The following is an 18,698-nucleotide window of genomic DNA, read 5'->3' on the forward strand; positions in this document are numbered from 1 at the left end:
GAGTCAGAATACTAGTAGAGAATATTTGCATAGTATACAAATGTCACTTAATTTATTTGCTTAGTAAAATTGCTGATTGTAGGATAGAATAAACGGCTTTGGCTAGTTTTTTCTTTATCAGTACTTATTAAATCCAACATGATTTGTGAAACTATTTAAAAGTTTGAATTTAAAAGTATAAACCAGTCATCATGGTCATGTAAAAACATTTTTATTTATTTTTTTGAAAAAAATTTTGAACTAGTTATTAAAAATTTGTATTTGTTTACCTATTATGATCTTCACAAAGACTTGACATCATTGCCATTTTTTTTATGTACTTAGATTTATTTTCTTGCTGATATTTTGGATGATTCTAAACAGACTTTATTATCAAGTGAATTATGGGAATTTTTGTATTTCCTAGCTGTGATCTTTTCTCTGATTTGTTAATTCAATTGAATCTAAAAAATAAAACTGGTGTCCAAATTAATCCGTTGTAAATACATTATTAACTCTCCTAGATCAAAAACCACATTTTTCATTTTGAATGTTTCAAAATATCTTTAAAGCTTTGATATCTCTTTTTTCTTGCGGCTAAATATTTTATCAAGACCTAAAAAAGACGTGGAAATGGTTTTTTCATGTCTAGTCATTATCAGAGTTGGAATTAACGTTTAATTTCGTTAAATCTTGAATGATTTATGGACAATAAATGTTGTGGGTTGATTATTAAGGGAATTATCAAAAATGTCAAACCATGCAAGTTACTGTAATATTACACTGGATGAAGGTGTTACTGATTCAAAAGTTGCTTTTATTTTACTATTGATTATCCTACAGCAGATAATACCACACGTTGGGGGAAATGCATTTAAAAGTAACAAGATTATTTCAGTTAGGTGTAATTAACTTGTAATGTTTTAATTATTGTAAGTCTATTTACATTTAATTGTTGGCAGATAGAAGTCATGTTATTCCTTTGAATGTAAGACTTGTTTAATCTTTTGACTTTATTGCAGTCTTTGATACTTTGCTATGTTTGGTCTAAATTTAGGTGCTTTCATGTGGAGCAGATTTTATGTTAATACATTGAAAATAGTTCAACTTAGTCTATAGTATAATTCTGACACCTTCATCAGTTATAATATCATTCAAAGAAGACCTATGGAAAAACTTGAGCTGCTTAAAAAAGGTTACCTCATGAGGAAACCTTGTATGTTGTCCAAATCTTAAAATACTTGTATATCTTCTCATTTGGCAATCTTTGGAAAAGCAAAAGCAAAGGAAAAGCAAAACATTCAATTGATTGATTGATTGATTGATTGGTATGTAACATCAACTTTCAACATCATAGTGCTATTTCATGGTGATATGTTTTTTTGTGTGAAGGAAGCTATAGTGCCCAGGGAGAACCACTGAACTTTGGTAAGAAAACTGACAATCCAAGTCAATTAAGATTTAACTCATTCGAGAACATAAAAGCCAAAGGTGCTTAAACAGAATGAAGTGTCTTGACTGCTACAGGGGTTGTGACTTGGATGGAGAATTGTGTCATTGGCATTTTAAATACCACATTTAGTTACTATACAATAATTTTTTCTACTTTCAGCAAAAGAAAGTTCGTTTTTTGATCTGTACAGACGTAGCAGCCCGTGGACTGGATATTTCAAAGCTTCCTTATGGTTTGTACTCATTATAATTGTTATTTAGGAAATATTCTCAACAAATTTACATGCTGCTAAACTGTAGAGTAAATTTAAAGTATTAAGGCATGTTGCTATGGATGTGAATACATATCTTTTTTCCTTGACAACTATTACAACTTGGTACACAGACTTTTCTTTCAATATTTGTTGAGCTCAATCCATGGTACATATATAAAAAGAAGATTATATTGTATAATTTCCAAATGAGACAACTCCCCATCAGAGACCAAATGACATAGAAGTTAACAACTATAGGTTCTGAAAGACCTTCAACAATGACCAAAGCCTTTACTGCATAGAAAGCTATAAAGGTCCTTGAAATTGACATATATAAAACAATTTAAACGAGAAAAACTAACGGCCTGATTTATGTACAATGTGATAAAGAAGCCTTTTTTTCAAGGCTGTAGTCAAATTATGATCCATAAACATACCACTTGAATGATAAGTCCATGTGTATCAGTATATAAAGTGGATTAAAGCATATAGGTTTTACTTATAAGTTTTCACTTCACGTTGTATAATATCATATTTAAAGTGTATAAGTTGTTTGTAAGAAAGAAAAAATGTTAAATTTTATGAAATTAATTACACCCAAAACTACTTTAGTTTTAAGCAATTTCTTGACACTGGGCACTTAACTTAAACTTTTATCTAGAACAATTTCAACTATTTTAAGGTATTGAAATATATATTGATATTGAAGTGACAGATCTTGCTTTATAAAAGTAAGGAGAGGTTGTATGATTGCAAACTATTGATGAGAGACAAAAATACATCTGTAGGTCTCTGTACGATACAATAATTTACCATAAGCAATTTTTGTTTCTACCATATTAAGAAATTGCTGAAAAGCTAAACTTAAAAAACCTGTCTTTTTAATCAGACCAAGGTGACTGTGTTCACTAAAGACATGCATAAACAAAATAGATAAATTAATAATAATGAATAGTATTAAACAAATACTTTGCCTTTGTTCATAGTTAGTTATGTATATTTTCAGTAATTAATGTGACACTGCCGGATGAAAAACAGAATTACATACATAGAATTGGTCGAGTAGGTAGAGCAGAAAGGTAATTAATTAGGTTAATCATCATTAATTCTGTTTTAGTCAAGTCTGAGATCCAAGGGCCTATGTATGCCTGCATCCCGTTTGTCGACTTTCATTCTGTTTTAGTCATGGCTGAGATCCAAGGGCCTATGTATGCCTGCATCCCTTTTGTCGACTTTTATTCTGTTTATGTCAAGGCTGAGATCCAAGGGCCTATGTATGCCTGCATCCCTTTTGTCGACTTTCATTCTGTTTTCATCAAGGCTGAGATCCAAGGGCCTATGTATGCCTGCATCCCTTTTGTCGACTTTCATTCTGTTTTCATCAAGGCTGAGATCCAAGGACCTATGTATTCCTGCATCCCTTTTGTCGACTTTCATTCTGTTTTAGTCAAGGCTGAGATCCAAGGGCCTATGTATGCCTGCATCCCTTTTGTCGACTTTCATTCTGTTTTAGTCAAGGCTGAGATCCAAGGGCCTATGTATGCCTGCATCCCTTTTGTCGACTTTCATTCTGTTTCAGTCAAGGCTGAGATCCAAGGGCCTATGTATGCCTGCATCCCTTTTGTCGACTTTCATTCTGTTTTCAGTCAAGGCTGAGATCCAAGGGCCTATGTATGCCTGCATCCCTTTTGTCGACTTTCATTCTGTTTTAGTCAAGGCTGAGATCCAAGGGCCTATGTATGCCTGCATCCCTTTTGTCGACTTTCATTCTGTTTTCATCAAGGCTGAGATCCAAGGGCCTATGTATGCCTGCATCCCTTTTGTTGACTTTCATTCTGTTTTAGTCAAGGCTGAGATCCAAGGGCCTATGTATACCTGCATCCCTTTTGTCGACTTTCATTCTGTTTTAGTTAAGGCTGAGATCCAAGGGCCTATGTATGCCTGCATCCCTTTTGTCGACTTTCATTCTGTTTTAGTCAAGGCTGAGATCCAAGGGCCTATGTACGCCTGAATCCCTTTTGTCGACTTTCATTCTGTTTTAGTCAAGGCTGAGATCCAAGGGCCTATGTATGCCTGCATCCCTTTTGTCGACTTTCATTCTATTTTAGTCAAGGCTGAGATTTAAGGGCCTTTGTATGCCTGCATCCCTTTTGTCGACTTCCATTCTGTTTTAGTCAAGGCTGAGATCCAAGGGCCTATGTATGCCTGCATCCCTTTTGTCGACTTTCATTCTATTTTAGTCAAGGCTGAGATCCAAGGGCCTATGTATGCCTGCATCCCTTTTGTCGACTTTCATTCTGTTTTAGTCAAGGCTGAGATCCAAGGGCCTATGTATGCCTGCATCCCTTTTGTCGACTTTCATTCTATTTCATCAAGGCTGAGATCCAAGGGCCTATGTATGCCTGCATCCCTTTTGTCGACTTTCATTCTGTTTTAGTCAAGGCTGAGATCCAAGGGCCTATGTATGCCTGCATCCCTTTTGTCGACTTTCATTCTATTTTAGTCAAGGCTGAGATCCAAGGGCCTATGTATGCCTGCATCCCTTTTGTCGACTGAAAGGTTTGTGGTTCCAATTACCAGCTTAATAGAAAATTGAAGATCGGGTGTGCCAATAAGACAACTCTCTATCAAAGTCACAATTTGTAAAAAGTAAACCACTATAGATGAAAGTATGGCTTTGATTAAGATTATTTGAAGAATAGAACATACATTGAATTCAAAAAGTACGGCTTTCAACACTGAGCCTTGGCTCACACTGAACTATGAGCTATAAAGGACCCCAAAATGACTTGTGTAAAGCTATTCTAACATGAAAACCAACAGTCTAGTCTATAGAAAAAAACGAGAAACAAGAAACACTTAAGAACCACATAATCAAAAGACAACCACAGAACAACAGGTTCCTGATTTAGGACAGGTGCAAACAAATGCAGCGGATTTTAAGGTTTTAACAGGTGCTCACCTTCACCCTAACCTGAATGTTACATTACAATATACAAAGACTCACTATAAAATATCAATATAAGTTTCGTACTTGATCAAAAAGAAATATTATCAAAACAAGTAAACATACACTGAACATTTAATCTATGACACAATATGAATACAATATATAAAACAATGTCAAAAAGAAAACTTTAACCTGGGACAAAATGTGTAATTGGCAGGTGTCATCTGACCTTCACCTCATTTTCAGTGGTTCAGTGCTTAATGTTCAGTTTTTGTGCTGTGTACTTTTTTCTAATACTATGTGCAATAGGTCAATTATATTTTGTGTGGAAATATTTTAGGATGTACATGTCAGTCTGGCAAGTTTTATTTAAGAGTTGAATGCTTCTTTTTGTAACTTTTACAACCCTATGAAGTTACAAAAAGAAGCATTCAATACTTATGATTACATTTTTTAGCTAGGATCATGAAAACACAATTTACATCAAGTTTTTATTTAATTTACCTGTGCATTTCATTATTGGACCTCATGTCATTATGAGTGATAAGTTTTATTGTGTAATGCAATTGCTTAAGGAATATTAAACATGTGATGTGCAGTTAGCCAATCAGAATAATGTATTATAATGAAACAATATATCTAATGTAATTATTTGACCTTGACCTTATTTTCAAGGTTCATTGCTCAGTGTTTAGATTTTGTGTTTTGATCGGTTTATCTTAAACTATAAATGATAGGTCAACTATATTTGGTGTATGGAATTAATGTAAGGTGTGAATGTCTGTCTGTCAAGTATCATCTGACCTTGACCTTCTTTTTCATGGTTCATCAGTCAATGTTAAATTTTCATGGTTCATCTAGTTTCCTAGAAACTATAAGCAATTGATCAACAATATTTTGTCTATAGAATGATTGTAAAATGTACATGCAATTCGGTTTGGTTTATCTGACATTGACCTCATTTTCTTGGATCATGTTAAGTTTATGTGATGCTTGTAGTTAAGGAGGCTCGCGGGTATAAGATTTTCAGAAAAAAATTAAACATTTATTTTTCATTACAAAATTTATTAATTACCTTTAGTAGTTGTTACTTTATCATATGGAACAAAAATCATTCAAAAAAATCAATTCGTGTTGGCCCCAGGTGACTTTTAAAATGTATATATCATCGAAAAAGCTCCAAATTATCTCCCTTTGGTGCAAAAAAGCATTTTTTTTGTATTAAAATTGAAATATCTTTTTTAACTCATCGGTGACCTATATTTTTTATTGTTGTTTTCGAATAAGTTGTACATGAACTAAATAATTGTAAAATTTTGGCGATTTCTGTAATTTACTTCTTTTTTTATTTCGATATTACCGCCTTTCTCCTATTAGTTCAACAGAAAAAAAGGACATTAACAAAAATGGTAATTTTTGAAATCTCAAGAAGAGATTTTATATGAATTTATAGGGTTAAATATACTTACCATGAAATTACATTTATATTATATAGAATATGTTTGCTTTCACAACATGTTCTCATCGCAATTAACTAGGTGATTAAAAATTACATCCATGAGATGTACTCACCTACGTCATAGTTCACCTGTGTAACATACACTAGCTTTAGTTTTAATTTGTCGTTTAATTGAATAATTTCAATTAAGTGAACAAAAAACGGAATTTATTCCAGGGGTGGTGGTGGATTGTGGTAAGTATATTTAACCCTATAAATTCATATAAAATCTCTTCTTGAGATTTCAAAAATTACCATTTTGTATGAATTTGGTTAAATATACTTACCATGAAATTACATTTATATTATATAGAATATTTACTGATTAACAAGCAGTATTTCATTTGGTGGAGGATAAATTCTCTCACACACATACAATTTCAACATATAAAAAATTATGTGAAATTTTTTAAAAAGTAACTCCATTAAATTTTGTAAATACGGATATTAGAAAAAACCGAAATTACTGAATTTATTATACAATGAAGCTATGCTGCATAACTATATGTATCAATGGCAAACTTTGCAGATTGTATGAATACAAGTATGCAAAATTAATAGACTTGATGTAGAGTTGTCTCAATGGCACTCACATGTATATATACCCCATCTTTCTATATCTGATGAATAAATAATCTGCAGGTCAGTATAGAAATAATTATATTAAAGCTCCTTCATTATGAGCTAAATGTGTTGTAATATTTATGCAACAGTAAATAAGCATTTATTTCTGAATAGGTTGTTCTTGTTGCTTGTACAAATCGACAAGAACTAATCCAACCTTAATTTCATTACTTTCCACTTTAAAACTTCAGTTTATTTGGAAACATTATTACCTTTCTTTAACTTTCCATTGTTTTCTCTATGTTAATATAATAACAGATAATATATGATTGCTGTCATCTTTTGATAACCTGATCAATATCACATCTTTGGAAATAAATTCTTTTCTACTTAATTAAAGAATTATAATCAATTAAAATATACTTTTTAAATAAGTGTCCTTAATACAATCAAAGTTTATTAAAGACTCAAACCAAAGTTGTTTCATGATTATGCTAAATCTGGATTAATCTTTAAACTTTTTTAAAGTTATAGTCCCTGAGAATTTGCTTCTCTGCTAGATATACTACTTTTAATATTTTATAGATTTAGAATAAAATATTTTCATCAAGAGAAGTCTTGTACTATTGTATAATGACAATTCTCTAAACTGACTAAATTTAAAAAATCTGATAAAATTTCTATGAGTGGTAGAACCTTTGAATACAATGTCTACCATTTCAACCATGACCAATATTTTTGTTTTGTATTGGACTACTCAAGTGTAAAAATACAGAAATGGACAAATCAGTGGAAAAGTTTCAGTATACATGTTTCCATTGATATACTGCTTCCACAGAACATTTGGATGTTGAGCTGAATTAAAGCCATAATTGTTGTCCTTATAAGTCCAAAAAGAATGCTAACAGATGATTTTCTCCAGCTATGAAAAATCTGTCTAAAATAAAATGTTTTGATATTTCTAATTAACATTTGACAACGGTTAACTTTCTAGAATATCTTGCCATGTACAGTTCCAAATTTAAAGAAAACAAAAAATTTGACATAATGAACAACTCTTGTATGTTGCTCTTGATAATTGTTTATATTAATTTCAGAATTTATTTCGCTATCAGAAATACTAAAATGCAACTTGTCAAATATAGTTCTATAGTTGTATTTAAAGAAAAACACTTGTTTGGCAATATGGAAAACACTTGTACTAACTTGCAGTATCCTTAAGTGTTCTTAGTTATTTCAGAAATGGTTTCACTATCAAAAATGCTCATTTTATTTCTGCCTTGGTTCACCTCATCTGAATCCTATACATTCTGATATGATTCAATATATATCAACCAAACAGCTTTTGGTAGTATTTTGTGACTTCAACCAAGTCATTTGGTTAACTTAGTCACTCAGAAGAATTTTGCATTTGTCCCCAGATTTGGCAAAAACAAAATTAATGTGATTTAAATAATCACATCTTTCAAAACAAAATTGAATCAAAATTCAAAGTAATTGTTTAAAATAAACACATTTCAATTTTGTGTAGCATATTCTTGCATAAGATACTAACTCTATGCTATATATTTATATTATTCTGGCTGGTAATATGGAAATTGAAAAGTGAATAATTACCATCAATTCCGAGGTTAAAATCACATGCATTCGGAAAACCTTCCTGCATATAGATAATACACAACTTGACTTTGACCAGACTAGATTTTTGTAACTTTATGCTTATAATGAGCAAAAATAAAAAAAATAAACAGTGACATTTTAATATTTAGGTATAATATTAAGAAAATGTCTCGCATTTGATTTGATATAATCATGGAATTATCATACTATATTTTACTTCCATGTACTATTCTTAGACTATTGAAAGCTATTTGCTAACTATTAATCAGTCTTTTAAATAAATTGCTTTTCCTACATTTTGCTGTTAGATTAACTGCTTCTACACTGGTGCTAAAATTTGAGAACCAATTGAAATGTATATATATTATATGTTTATATTGGTACATCATGTGTTACTCCAAAAAAAAACTCTTCTTTTTTTCTGCATCTCGTAAAGACTGACTAAATAAAAGGTTTATATAAAGAGCTGTATAATAGATAGTTTCAAATCTTGAGAACTACTTCAATTTCCTAGACCATGTCTAGCATTTTAAATAAATCCTGCATCCACAATGCTTTAAATCTTATTTATTTATTTACCAATATTTTACTAATTTTTTTACAAGATCTAAATTAATGATAATCTTGTTTCTATAAATCAGCATATTTGAGTCCTCTATACTTCAGAATTCTGAATCAATATTTAACTCTAGGAAAAACAATGTGTAGCCATTGCATAAGCTGTTGGGTTCTACCAATCTCACATTAAGAATAAAACAGACCCAATGAATGAATCCTTATAGCAGAAACTTGCCCATCTGTTGGCATTGCTTAGAAAACTTAAGATGTAAATTAAGGCATAATTTTCTATCTTAAAAAGAACATCCAAACTCCTTTTGCTTTCATGATTGGAATATATATGTATAATTTGACAGTGATTCCCATATAGTGAGGGTAAGATAGTCTCTTAAGTCTTACGTTATCACCTCTTTTTTGTGTACTCAAAACAAAACAGAATTAGTACATATTATATTTAATAAATGCATTGGCAATGTACACTCTGAATTATGTAATCAATATATAAGCCATTACCTTGAATGAGTCTTTGTGAAATGCATCATGGCATCCCCTAAACTCTTTATTCAATAGACAATCTAATGTTTACATAAAAACATATAAAAGCCTTTGTTTCCTTACTGCCGACAAAAACAAACAATTGGTTATAGCAGTTCATACTTATAATATTCATGTTCTTCTTGTCATAAGTAAACTGACCATGAAATTTAATATTAGTAAAAAGAGTTGTCACAAGCTATCAACTGTATTTAGAACAGTGCTCCATTCTTACTGTCTCCATGTCTGTTAGAGCATTGGAGAATTATTTATCAGTAAAAAAATAATTAAATATTTACAGCAATTTGCTGTTCTGGAAAAATATTTCAGGCTTCTAGAATTACTGTCCTGATTTAAACTGGACATATTTAAAAGAAGTATGTATTGGTATGCTTAAACTACAATCACATTTGTATTGTACTAGATAACAATGTATCATTTTAGTGTCTTTAATATCTGTCTTGACTATTTCCAGACACTTGTTCAATATATTTTCAATATGAGCAAATATGTTAATTGACTAAACTGTTGGTTCATCACAAAAAACAATGTGCAACCAAATATTAGCTATGCTTGTGTTGTTTTAAAATATAATAAAAGTATTAACATAATGTTCCCTGGGTGGAAGGATGTCTAGAAAAGTCAGATAGACCTGGACTTAAATTCACTAGTCTGATTCTAATTTATTTTATTTGCAACAATCATCCACGTGCAATTCTATGCTCCATAAATATCAATGTGCAATCAATAAATAGTTATGATTTAATTTTATGTATGATATCAAATCTGTATTTTATTAGAATGAATGCAACTTATAGATTCTAAATCATGCATGTTGTTCTAGTTCCTATGTTTCCTGTATGAAACATGTCAACATTAATCAAATAGACTTGGGCAAAATCCCTATTCTATTTTAAGTCTATAGTGATCCATTGAGCACGTTTTATTTTCAATAAATATGGTTTATGTTCCCTGAATGGAAGGTTAACCAAAAAAATATCATCAGTTGTGGGCAAAATCCCTATTCTGATTGTGATGTATTTATCAACTGTTAAAACAGTATCACTGTTGGTCTACGCTCCCTGTATGGAACGTTTTCCAAATAAAACAATCAGAAATGGGCAGATTCCCTTTTCTGATTGAAATTTATTGAACCAATTGAGGTTCTAGTCACAATAGTGGTATACGCTCCCATACGGACGTTATCCACATTAAAATAATCAGATCTGGTCAAAATACCTATTCTGATTTAATAGTTATGTGTTTACACAGTCTCGTGTACCAGGTGTACACGTAACAGACTGCAAATTGTAAACAATCGAACCAATTGAGGTTCTAGTGACAATAGTGGTATACGCTCCCATACGGACGTTTTCCACATGAAAAACAATCAGATCTGGTCAAAATACCAATTCTGATTTTAATATAGTGATGTGTTTACACAGTCCCGAGTCGTGTACAGACTGCAAATTGTAAACAATCGACTTTATCCAAACTTTACACTCGACCTGTTTCGTAGCATTGCTCTAATGCAGTGAAAAATCCGGTCAGCTAAGCGTGAAAAAAGAAATAAACATCCGTTTAAAAATATATCTTTTTAAAAACGTAGCACTCACGTAACATGTCCGATTTTGACAGCTAAATTCTGCCTTTCCTCGGACCCGATTTAATGTTTGAAAATGGCGGCTAAACAAAGGTCATTTTCTATGTTGTCGTATTTCCAGACTCGTAAGCTGTAAAAATGACGAAAACGTGCATATCAGAAACTTGGCAGAAGCGCTGTATTCTGATTCACATTAAATTAATCGTATACCGAAATTCCGAAAACAAATAATGTCTTTTATAAAACATAAGGATTTTCAACAGTAAACTGTTAAAAATCCTTGCCGACGAGAAACATGCGTTCTCTTGAACGCAAAAATTAAAACTAAAGCTAGTGTATGTTACACAGGTGAACTATGACGTAGGTGAGTACATCTCATGGATGTAATTTTTAATCACCTAGTTAATTGCGATGAGAACATGTTGTGAAAGCAAACATATTCTATATAATATAAATGTAATTTCATGGTAAGTATATTTAACCAAATTCATATAAAATGTATGATTCTTTCGAAGGCAGATTGTGAGCGTAAATGAACGGTGACCCCATTTTTTTATTTCATTTTTCTATTTAGTATAAGATAAAGTTTATTTATAGAAAAATATAGCGAAATCCTATATTAAATAAAAAATTTGATTTAGACCCGCGAGCCCCCTTAAGGGGGTTCGCGGGTCTAAATCATTTATATAGGATTTCTCTATATTTTTCTATAAATGAACTTTATCTTGTAGTTAATAGAAAAATAAAATAAAAAAATGGGGTCACCGTTCATTTGCGCTCACAATCTGCCTTTGAAAGAAGCATACATCTTTGTAAAAGTGTTTTTTTTTCTGTTGAACTAATAGGAGAAATAAATGTAATATCGAAATAAAAAAGAAGAAATTTATTACAGAAATCGCCCAAATTTTTAAATAATTTAGTTTAAGTACAGCATATATCGAAATTATATTAAAAAATATAGGTCACCGATGAGTTAAAAGAGATATTTCAATTTTAAAGCCAAAAAATGGCATTTTTCCACCAAAGGGAGATAATTTGGAACTTTTTCAATGATGTTTACATTTTAAAAGTCATCTGAAGCCAACACGAATTAATTGTTTTGAATGTTTTTTGTACCATATGATAAAATAACAACTACAAAAGGTTATAAATAAAATTTGTAATGAAAAACAAATGTTTAATTTTTTTCTGAAATTTTTATACCCTCGAGCCTCCTTAAGCCTTATATTTAGGACTATCAACATAAAATCAATGATCAGTAAAGCAGGCCAGACATTTCAGCGTGTGGGCTCTTGTTATTTCCGTATCAGGCATTCAATGATTCAAACCACAATTAGTGTTGTCAAACAAACTGAAATATTATGGTAATGGAGACTACACTTTCAAAATCAGTAGATCTTTTTCCAATAGGTAGGTATTGGGTGCAACTAAAAATCGGTAGATTTGGCATGAATGAAAACAATGTAACTAAGGTTAAGTAGAATACAGACGGTTTAAATCATTCCGACATCCTTGGAAGTGAATGGCTGTTAATCTGTACAATTTTATAAAGACTCAGAAGTATTGACAAAACCTATATAAGATGGTCTGCAGACTTCCTATTGACAAAACCTATATAAGATGGTCTGCAGACATCCTGTATTAAGTTATAGGACGATAGATATTTTCATCAAATCATAGTAATTTTACAAACTTCATAAAAGTCTGTCTTTTATCAATATATTCACCTAACAAGGATGTATGACGTTATATAGGATATTGTCTTGTCAATGGACAAAAATTGCACTCGATTTCTTACCATTTTTATCAGACTTTTATACTGGAAAAGATATTATTAATTCTATATATAGTCTAACAAAGGTTACATTTTTGTAAAACTACATATTCCAGTGCTATTTTGGGTCAAATACTTCATTTTATTTTAATTTAACTTTTAATTTTACAGAAACAAAATGGTAATATTTTTTTGTCTATTCAAGATGATGAAATTGAGAAATTCAACATGGAACAGTTTGTATGCCCTTGTCATAGCAGAGGGGGCACTGAGTTTTATCCTTGTCTGTCTTTACATCTATACGTCCCAAAGTGGGTTTCTGTTCTCTAACTTTAGTTAGTGTTAACCAAATGTTTTGAAACTTGTACATAGTGCTTACTTTCTAAAAACACAGATCAAGTTTGAAAATTTGCTTCACTTTTACCGTTCTAGAGTTATGACCCTTTTTTTCGTTTTCTTTCTCTTAACTTAAGTTTGCCTCAACCAAATGTTATGAAACTGATGTCCCTTTATAACAACATATATGAAAATGTGGGCATCATCTGTGTTTGATGGACTCATTTATGTTTAGGATGTTATCTGTGCGAAAGGCTTTGTCCTGTCCCATTACCATTACCGTTAAATGTTACTTACCAAATTATAGTTTGAATTCACCTCTACAAATTGATCAAATGTAAAGAATTTCAGCTCATTGCTTCAGTGAAAGGTTGTTAATATGAAGCAAGAACAATTTAATAACAATTACCCTTACCATCTAATTCCAGTAATTGCCTGTCTGGTGACCAGTTTGTAGAGTGAATTTAAACTAATAATGTCAAACAATTCACCAATTGGTACTGTCAAATGACAAAAACCTTTTGATTTTAATAACATGCGGGTTAAATTGTTCCTAATTTACTATATGAACCTTTTACTAATGTAAGAAACTGTACTGCCTTTAATTCTGACTAGAAAAGGTCAATTAGACAATGAAGTACACCCCTTTCAATTTATGTCTTTCACTGAAAACTTATGTACGCCTTTATAAAGTCATTTCCCAGATAGAGGGGAACACCTGTATCCCTGCAATATTAAAATTCACCAAGCTTCTTCATGATTGTCATAATGCAGTATAAACTAGAAATAATGTTTGTTTTGTAAGTACTTAATCACAATTTCCAAAGGACAGCAGTGCTGATTATCAATTATAAGAATTATATCTGCCAAAGATTATTTGTGCAATATAGCATCATATTTTTTCAACCACTCACTCAACATGGAAAGGAAGAGACGATACCCCTAAACGCCTGAATGATATTCACTAAAACCAAAGTTTATGACAGAAAGGCAATGAACTTGAAAGTTGTCTTTTAAGATAACATGAAAACAACTCAATCTTTTAGTTTCGTAGTGCTGTTTGATTCCTTTTTGCAGAGACTTAAAATAGTTGAAATATTGAAATATTGCAAATGTTTGGGGTTTTTTTTCTTTTCAGAATGGGATTGGCAATATCTCTTGTTGGAACTGTCAAAGAAAAGGTTTGTTTGAATAATATATACACTCTTTATAGTATTAGAGATACATTTGTAGTTATAGCAATAGATGATTTTCATTTGCTAACTAACAAAGGGTATTTGTCTTGCATGCATATTGCTTCTTTCAAATTACTTTTACATTGACTTTCTTTAAATAGCTTTGCTGTTCTCTATATTAAGTAGAACACCACAGATGGAATTATAATCTGTATTATGAAAACTAAAAATAATTTCCTTTGGGATCCATTCTTTTAAAAAGTTGTCTGCAGCAATTTTTATTTTCTGGACACAAAAGATAAGTATGGTCAGATCATGTTTTCTTACTTCATATGAATTCGTAATATGCATACTTTTTCAATGGAAATTGTGAGGTCACATGCATTTTTTTTTTTTTTTAACTTTTGATATTTTTATTTCCAACAATTACAACATATACATGACATACATACAATATAATACATATAAGATAAATACAATGTCATTTTTATAAATAAATCTTAATTGGAAATATTTTACATTTTCTATTAAAAAGATAAATAGATAAAAAAAAGAAATAAAGAAGGAAAGCAAAACACAAAACGATTATCCAGTTACATCCCTATCTATATTTTAAATTTCACATAATTATGTTGGAAAAAAAATATTTTCAAAATTAATGAGACATATTCTTTCGTAACAGCCATCAACACAGATCAAGTACATAACATGACAATAATATTTTCTTTAAAATAGATCATAATTAAATAGTCATAAGTAATTGTAACCAAAAAAAAAAGACATTAGCTGGTATTCAATAAAAGTTTTTCAAAAACATTCCATACATTGTCAAATTCAGTTATCTTTTTATTTTTTACAGCTATCATACTCTCTAATTTATACATATCTTTCAGCTTTATTATAATTGCTTGCAATGAGAGATTCTGTTTAAAGCATCTAGAATTATACACATATTGTTTAATATAAAGAAAAATCTTGTTATATGGGTTGTTGGGGAATATCTTGGATAAGTCTCCAAAAAGAAAGTTTAATTTATTCTTTGGGAGACTTATTCCACCGGAAAGGAACCAGTTATCAATATCCTGTAGAAAATTGTGTACAGTATTGCAATTCCAAAATATGTGTTCTATAGACTCTTTATCTGATTTACAAAATGTACATAAAGGATCATCGGTCACATTTATTTTAATTAAATACTGATTTGTGGCAATAATGCAATGGTTAATCCTATATTGCAACCACTGTAATTTACTATTTTAGTAACAGCAAAAGGCAGTCTGAAAATCTTTTTCCAGTTTCTGTTCACCTAAAATTTTAACCCACTTTTAAAAGCGGTCCAATAGGAATAACATAATTTCTTGTCAGTACAGAATACATATCTTTTGATCCTTTACAATGTTTTAAAAATATGATCCATCTCAATAGAACTTAAACCCATGAGAAGAAGATATATTTTGCAAATTTCAATACTAAGTTCTGTAATTTAAAGTCCGTCATAGCACTTTTTATTATACATGGAACACATTCACTTATATATTGACTTTATTAACTGTTCCAATAAAGTAAAAAAAGTTATATACTAATCTGTTACCTTGGATAATAAAACTGGAATGATAATTGAGGACAGTATTACACAATATAAGAATAAGGAGATGTGGTTTTATTGCCAATGAGACATCTATATATCCATAGTTCAAATGAAGCAACTATGCAACCAGGTTTTTCCAATGTTGTTGTTTGCATTTCTTATTTGCTTAATATGGAATTAATGTATTTCAATTCTCTCTAACAATATAGCTTAAGGAGTTGGTTTTCAAAATCTTTCTGTTTCCTTATTTCCATTTGTTTTGAGCTTTATTTTGAGAACAAATATTCTGAATTAGATGAGAAAGCTTTCTTTAGTTCCAAGGTTACATTTCTCTAATCTGTGTAACGTGTAATATTTGTATTGCTTGAACTAATTCGTTCTGAAAGCAGGATTCATCTGTCAACATAACAACTAAGCGGATCATATAATTAAATTATATTTATTCTCTTTTAATTATTTAATTTCCTTGTTTGCACAATATTGTGTAAGTTCATTGTCGCCATTACTCACCCACGACAACTTGTACTCTAATTAGATTTTCTTCATCCTTCTTTAGCTCAAGAACGTAGAATTTGTTACAATTATCTGCCATATTAGCAGGTTTTTCGTTCTCAAAATGTACTTCACAATTAATTTCCTTATTCCATATGACATGGTTAGGAAAATTAATAGCATTTGCAAAAGGACAATATTTATTTTATTGGGAACATAAAATAATTTATTATTTGTATTTTAATTTCTATTTTGTATTAAGAAATTATCTCTAGAAAAAATAGTTTTCCTTTGAAATTGATTAAAAGGGTACACTATAAAAGAGATGAAATCAGTACCACTTTTTGTTTGTAAACTTTATAAAAAAAAAAAAAAAAAAAAAAAAAAACAACAAAAAAAACACTTAAGGTACATATTAATGTATCTTCATAAATTTGTGTATACCATATGTTGACTTCTGCAGAATCTTTTGTTTTTATCTCTGAAAATATTTTTTAAGAAGGTAAATAAACACTGAAGCAATAAATGTAAGTTAGAAGACAAATTTCCTCAAGAGTCCATATAAAGCAAATATTTAAAAAAAAAAACTATAGGTCACTTCACTGTACAGCTGCCAACAATGAGCAAAACCAATACTACATAAAATCTGTAAAAGGCTCTGACATGGCAAATGTATAATACATGTAGTTCAATCAATAAACTTAAGTCTGAATATGTGCACAAAAACAAATCAAAACTGATGCTGTCATGTTTTTGCCATTGATAAAACATCTGAATTTAAAGTATATCTAAATAAGTGTCTTCCTTGTTTTGACAGGTATGGTACCATTCTAACTGTAACACCCGAGGGAAAGGATGTTATAACACAAATCTAACTGATTATGGGGGATGCTGTATATGGTATGATGAACCTAAGGTATTTATTAGTATATGGCAGGAAAACAGGTTTTATTAAGTTGAAATAGCTTTATTTTGAAATATTGTGAACAATGTACATCATTATATAATCCCTTTCCAAAGATGATATACACTGCTTTGCCCATTGTCTGTCCGTATTCTTTCAATTAATCCTAAATACTTCCTATCAATATGTTAAAATCTCAGTAACTACAAATAAGATCTCCCTGAAAATAGTAATCAAGCTGTATTTGAACATACTAAACAGTTTGGTGTGCTTTCACATTCATTTTTATTAGCTTCCTGTTTGCTAAATATTTATGGAGGAGATATCTTTATGTTAAATTACAGTAATTGTTTACATAGTTGACAATGGGAGCCTTTTTGGGTCCTTTGTTTGCACTATAAAAAATCTGTTGATAAAAATGACAAAATTTTGAATTATCAACACCTTTGTAAGAAAACCACTGCAGCGTTTTTGATGGAAAAGGACATTTTTTAAGGTTACTCAACTGTTTCGGAATTTTTGATATAGCATGAATGAAGTAGACTGTTTTCCAATTTTATTCTGTCTGTTACAGCTACTATCTGATATACAGGAGCACCTTGATATCACCATTGATTCAGTACAACCTGATATGAAAGTGGCTATTAATGAATTTGATGGTAAAGTAACATATGGTCAGAGAAGGAAAGTTGGAGGTAGGTTCAAGATTTCGGGGTCAGGAATCCGCACAAAACCTGTATCTATAATAGTCTTCCTGATCTGTTTCACTATAGCAAAGTAATTTGACTTTGAAAATGGTTCAACGATCAGTTACCTGAAAAGAATTTAATTTTGGATGTAACACGTCTTTTGATTGGCTGACGTCATTTTGTTTATCCTATCAGACACAATTTTGTCATTTGACCATGACGTCATCAATGTTTTTTCATGATTTACACCACTTTAGAACAGAATTTAGAATTAAATTATAAGAAATAACTGTAATATTTTGTCAGTCTATCTGAAATAACATAGAAAATGTGGTGCACACTGTAAAATAACATGCTACACGCATTATTCTGTGTGCGTCACATTTTTTATGTTATTTCTCCATAGACAGAAAAAATATTACAGTCATTCTTTGAGTAATGTTGCTGATAAAATTTAGAATCAAAAGGGAAATATGTCAAAGAGACAACAACCCAACCCAAAAGCAGATACCAGATGAAGGCCACCAATGGGTATTTAATGCAGAGTGAAAATCCAGCACCCTGTCCCAGAGGTAGGCCTCAGCTGGCCCCTAGATAAAAATGTGTACTAGTTCAGTGAAATGGATGTCATACTAAACTCCAAAAACATACAAGACTTACAAAGACCAGAGGCTCCTGACTTGGGACAGGAGCAAACATTTGGCAGAGTAAAACCATGTTTCATGAGA

The 18,698-nt window shown here is 30.8% G+C and overlaps 1 protein-coding gene across 1 annotated transcript in view; it reads left to right on the top strand.

The window, feature by feature from the left end:
- Positions 1-18,698, top strand: part of LOC139524791 (ATP-dependent RNA helicase DDX1-like) — a 188,436-nt gene that overhangs the window by 169,042 nt on the left and 696 nt on the right. The window contains exons 23-27 of the mRNA XM_071319873.1: positions 1,592-1,664; positions 2,692-2,764; positions 14,261-14,303; positions 17,195-17,293; positions 17,856-17,976. Coding sequence (XP_071175974.1) covers positions 1,592-1,664; positions 2,692-2,764; positions 14,261-14,303; positions 17,195-17,293; positions 17,856-17,976 — 409 coding nt within the window. The remainder of the gene's footprint in view (positions 1-1,591; positions 1,665-2,691; positions 2,765-14,260; positions 14,304-17,194; positions 17,294-17,855; positions 17,977-18,698) is intronic.

The sequence above is a fragment of the Mytilus edulis genome, chromosome 5 (genome assembly GCF_963676685.1).
Source record: "Mytilus edulis chromosome 5, xbMytEdul2.2, whole genome shotgun sequence".
Classification (NCBI taxonomy): domain Eukaryota; kingdom Metazoa; phylum Mollusca; class Bivalvia; order Mytilida; family Mytilidae; genus Mytilus; species Mytilus edulis.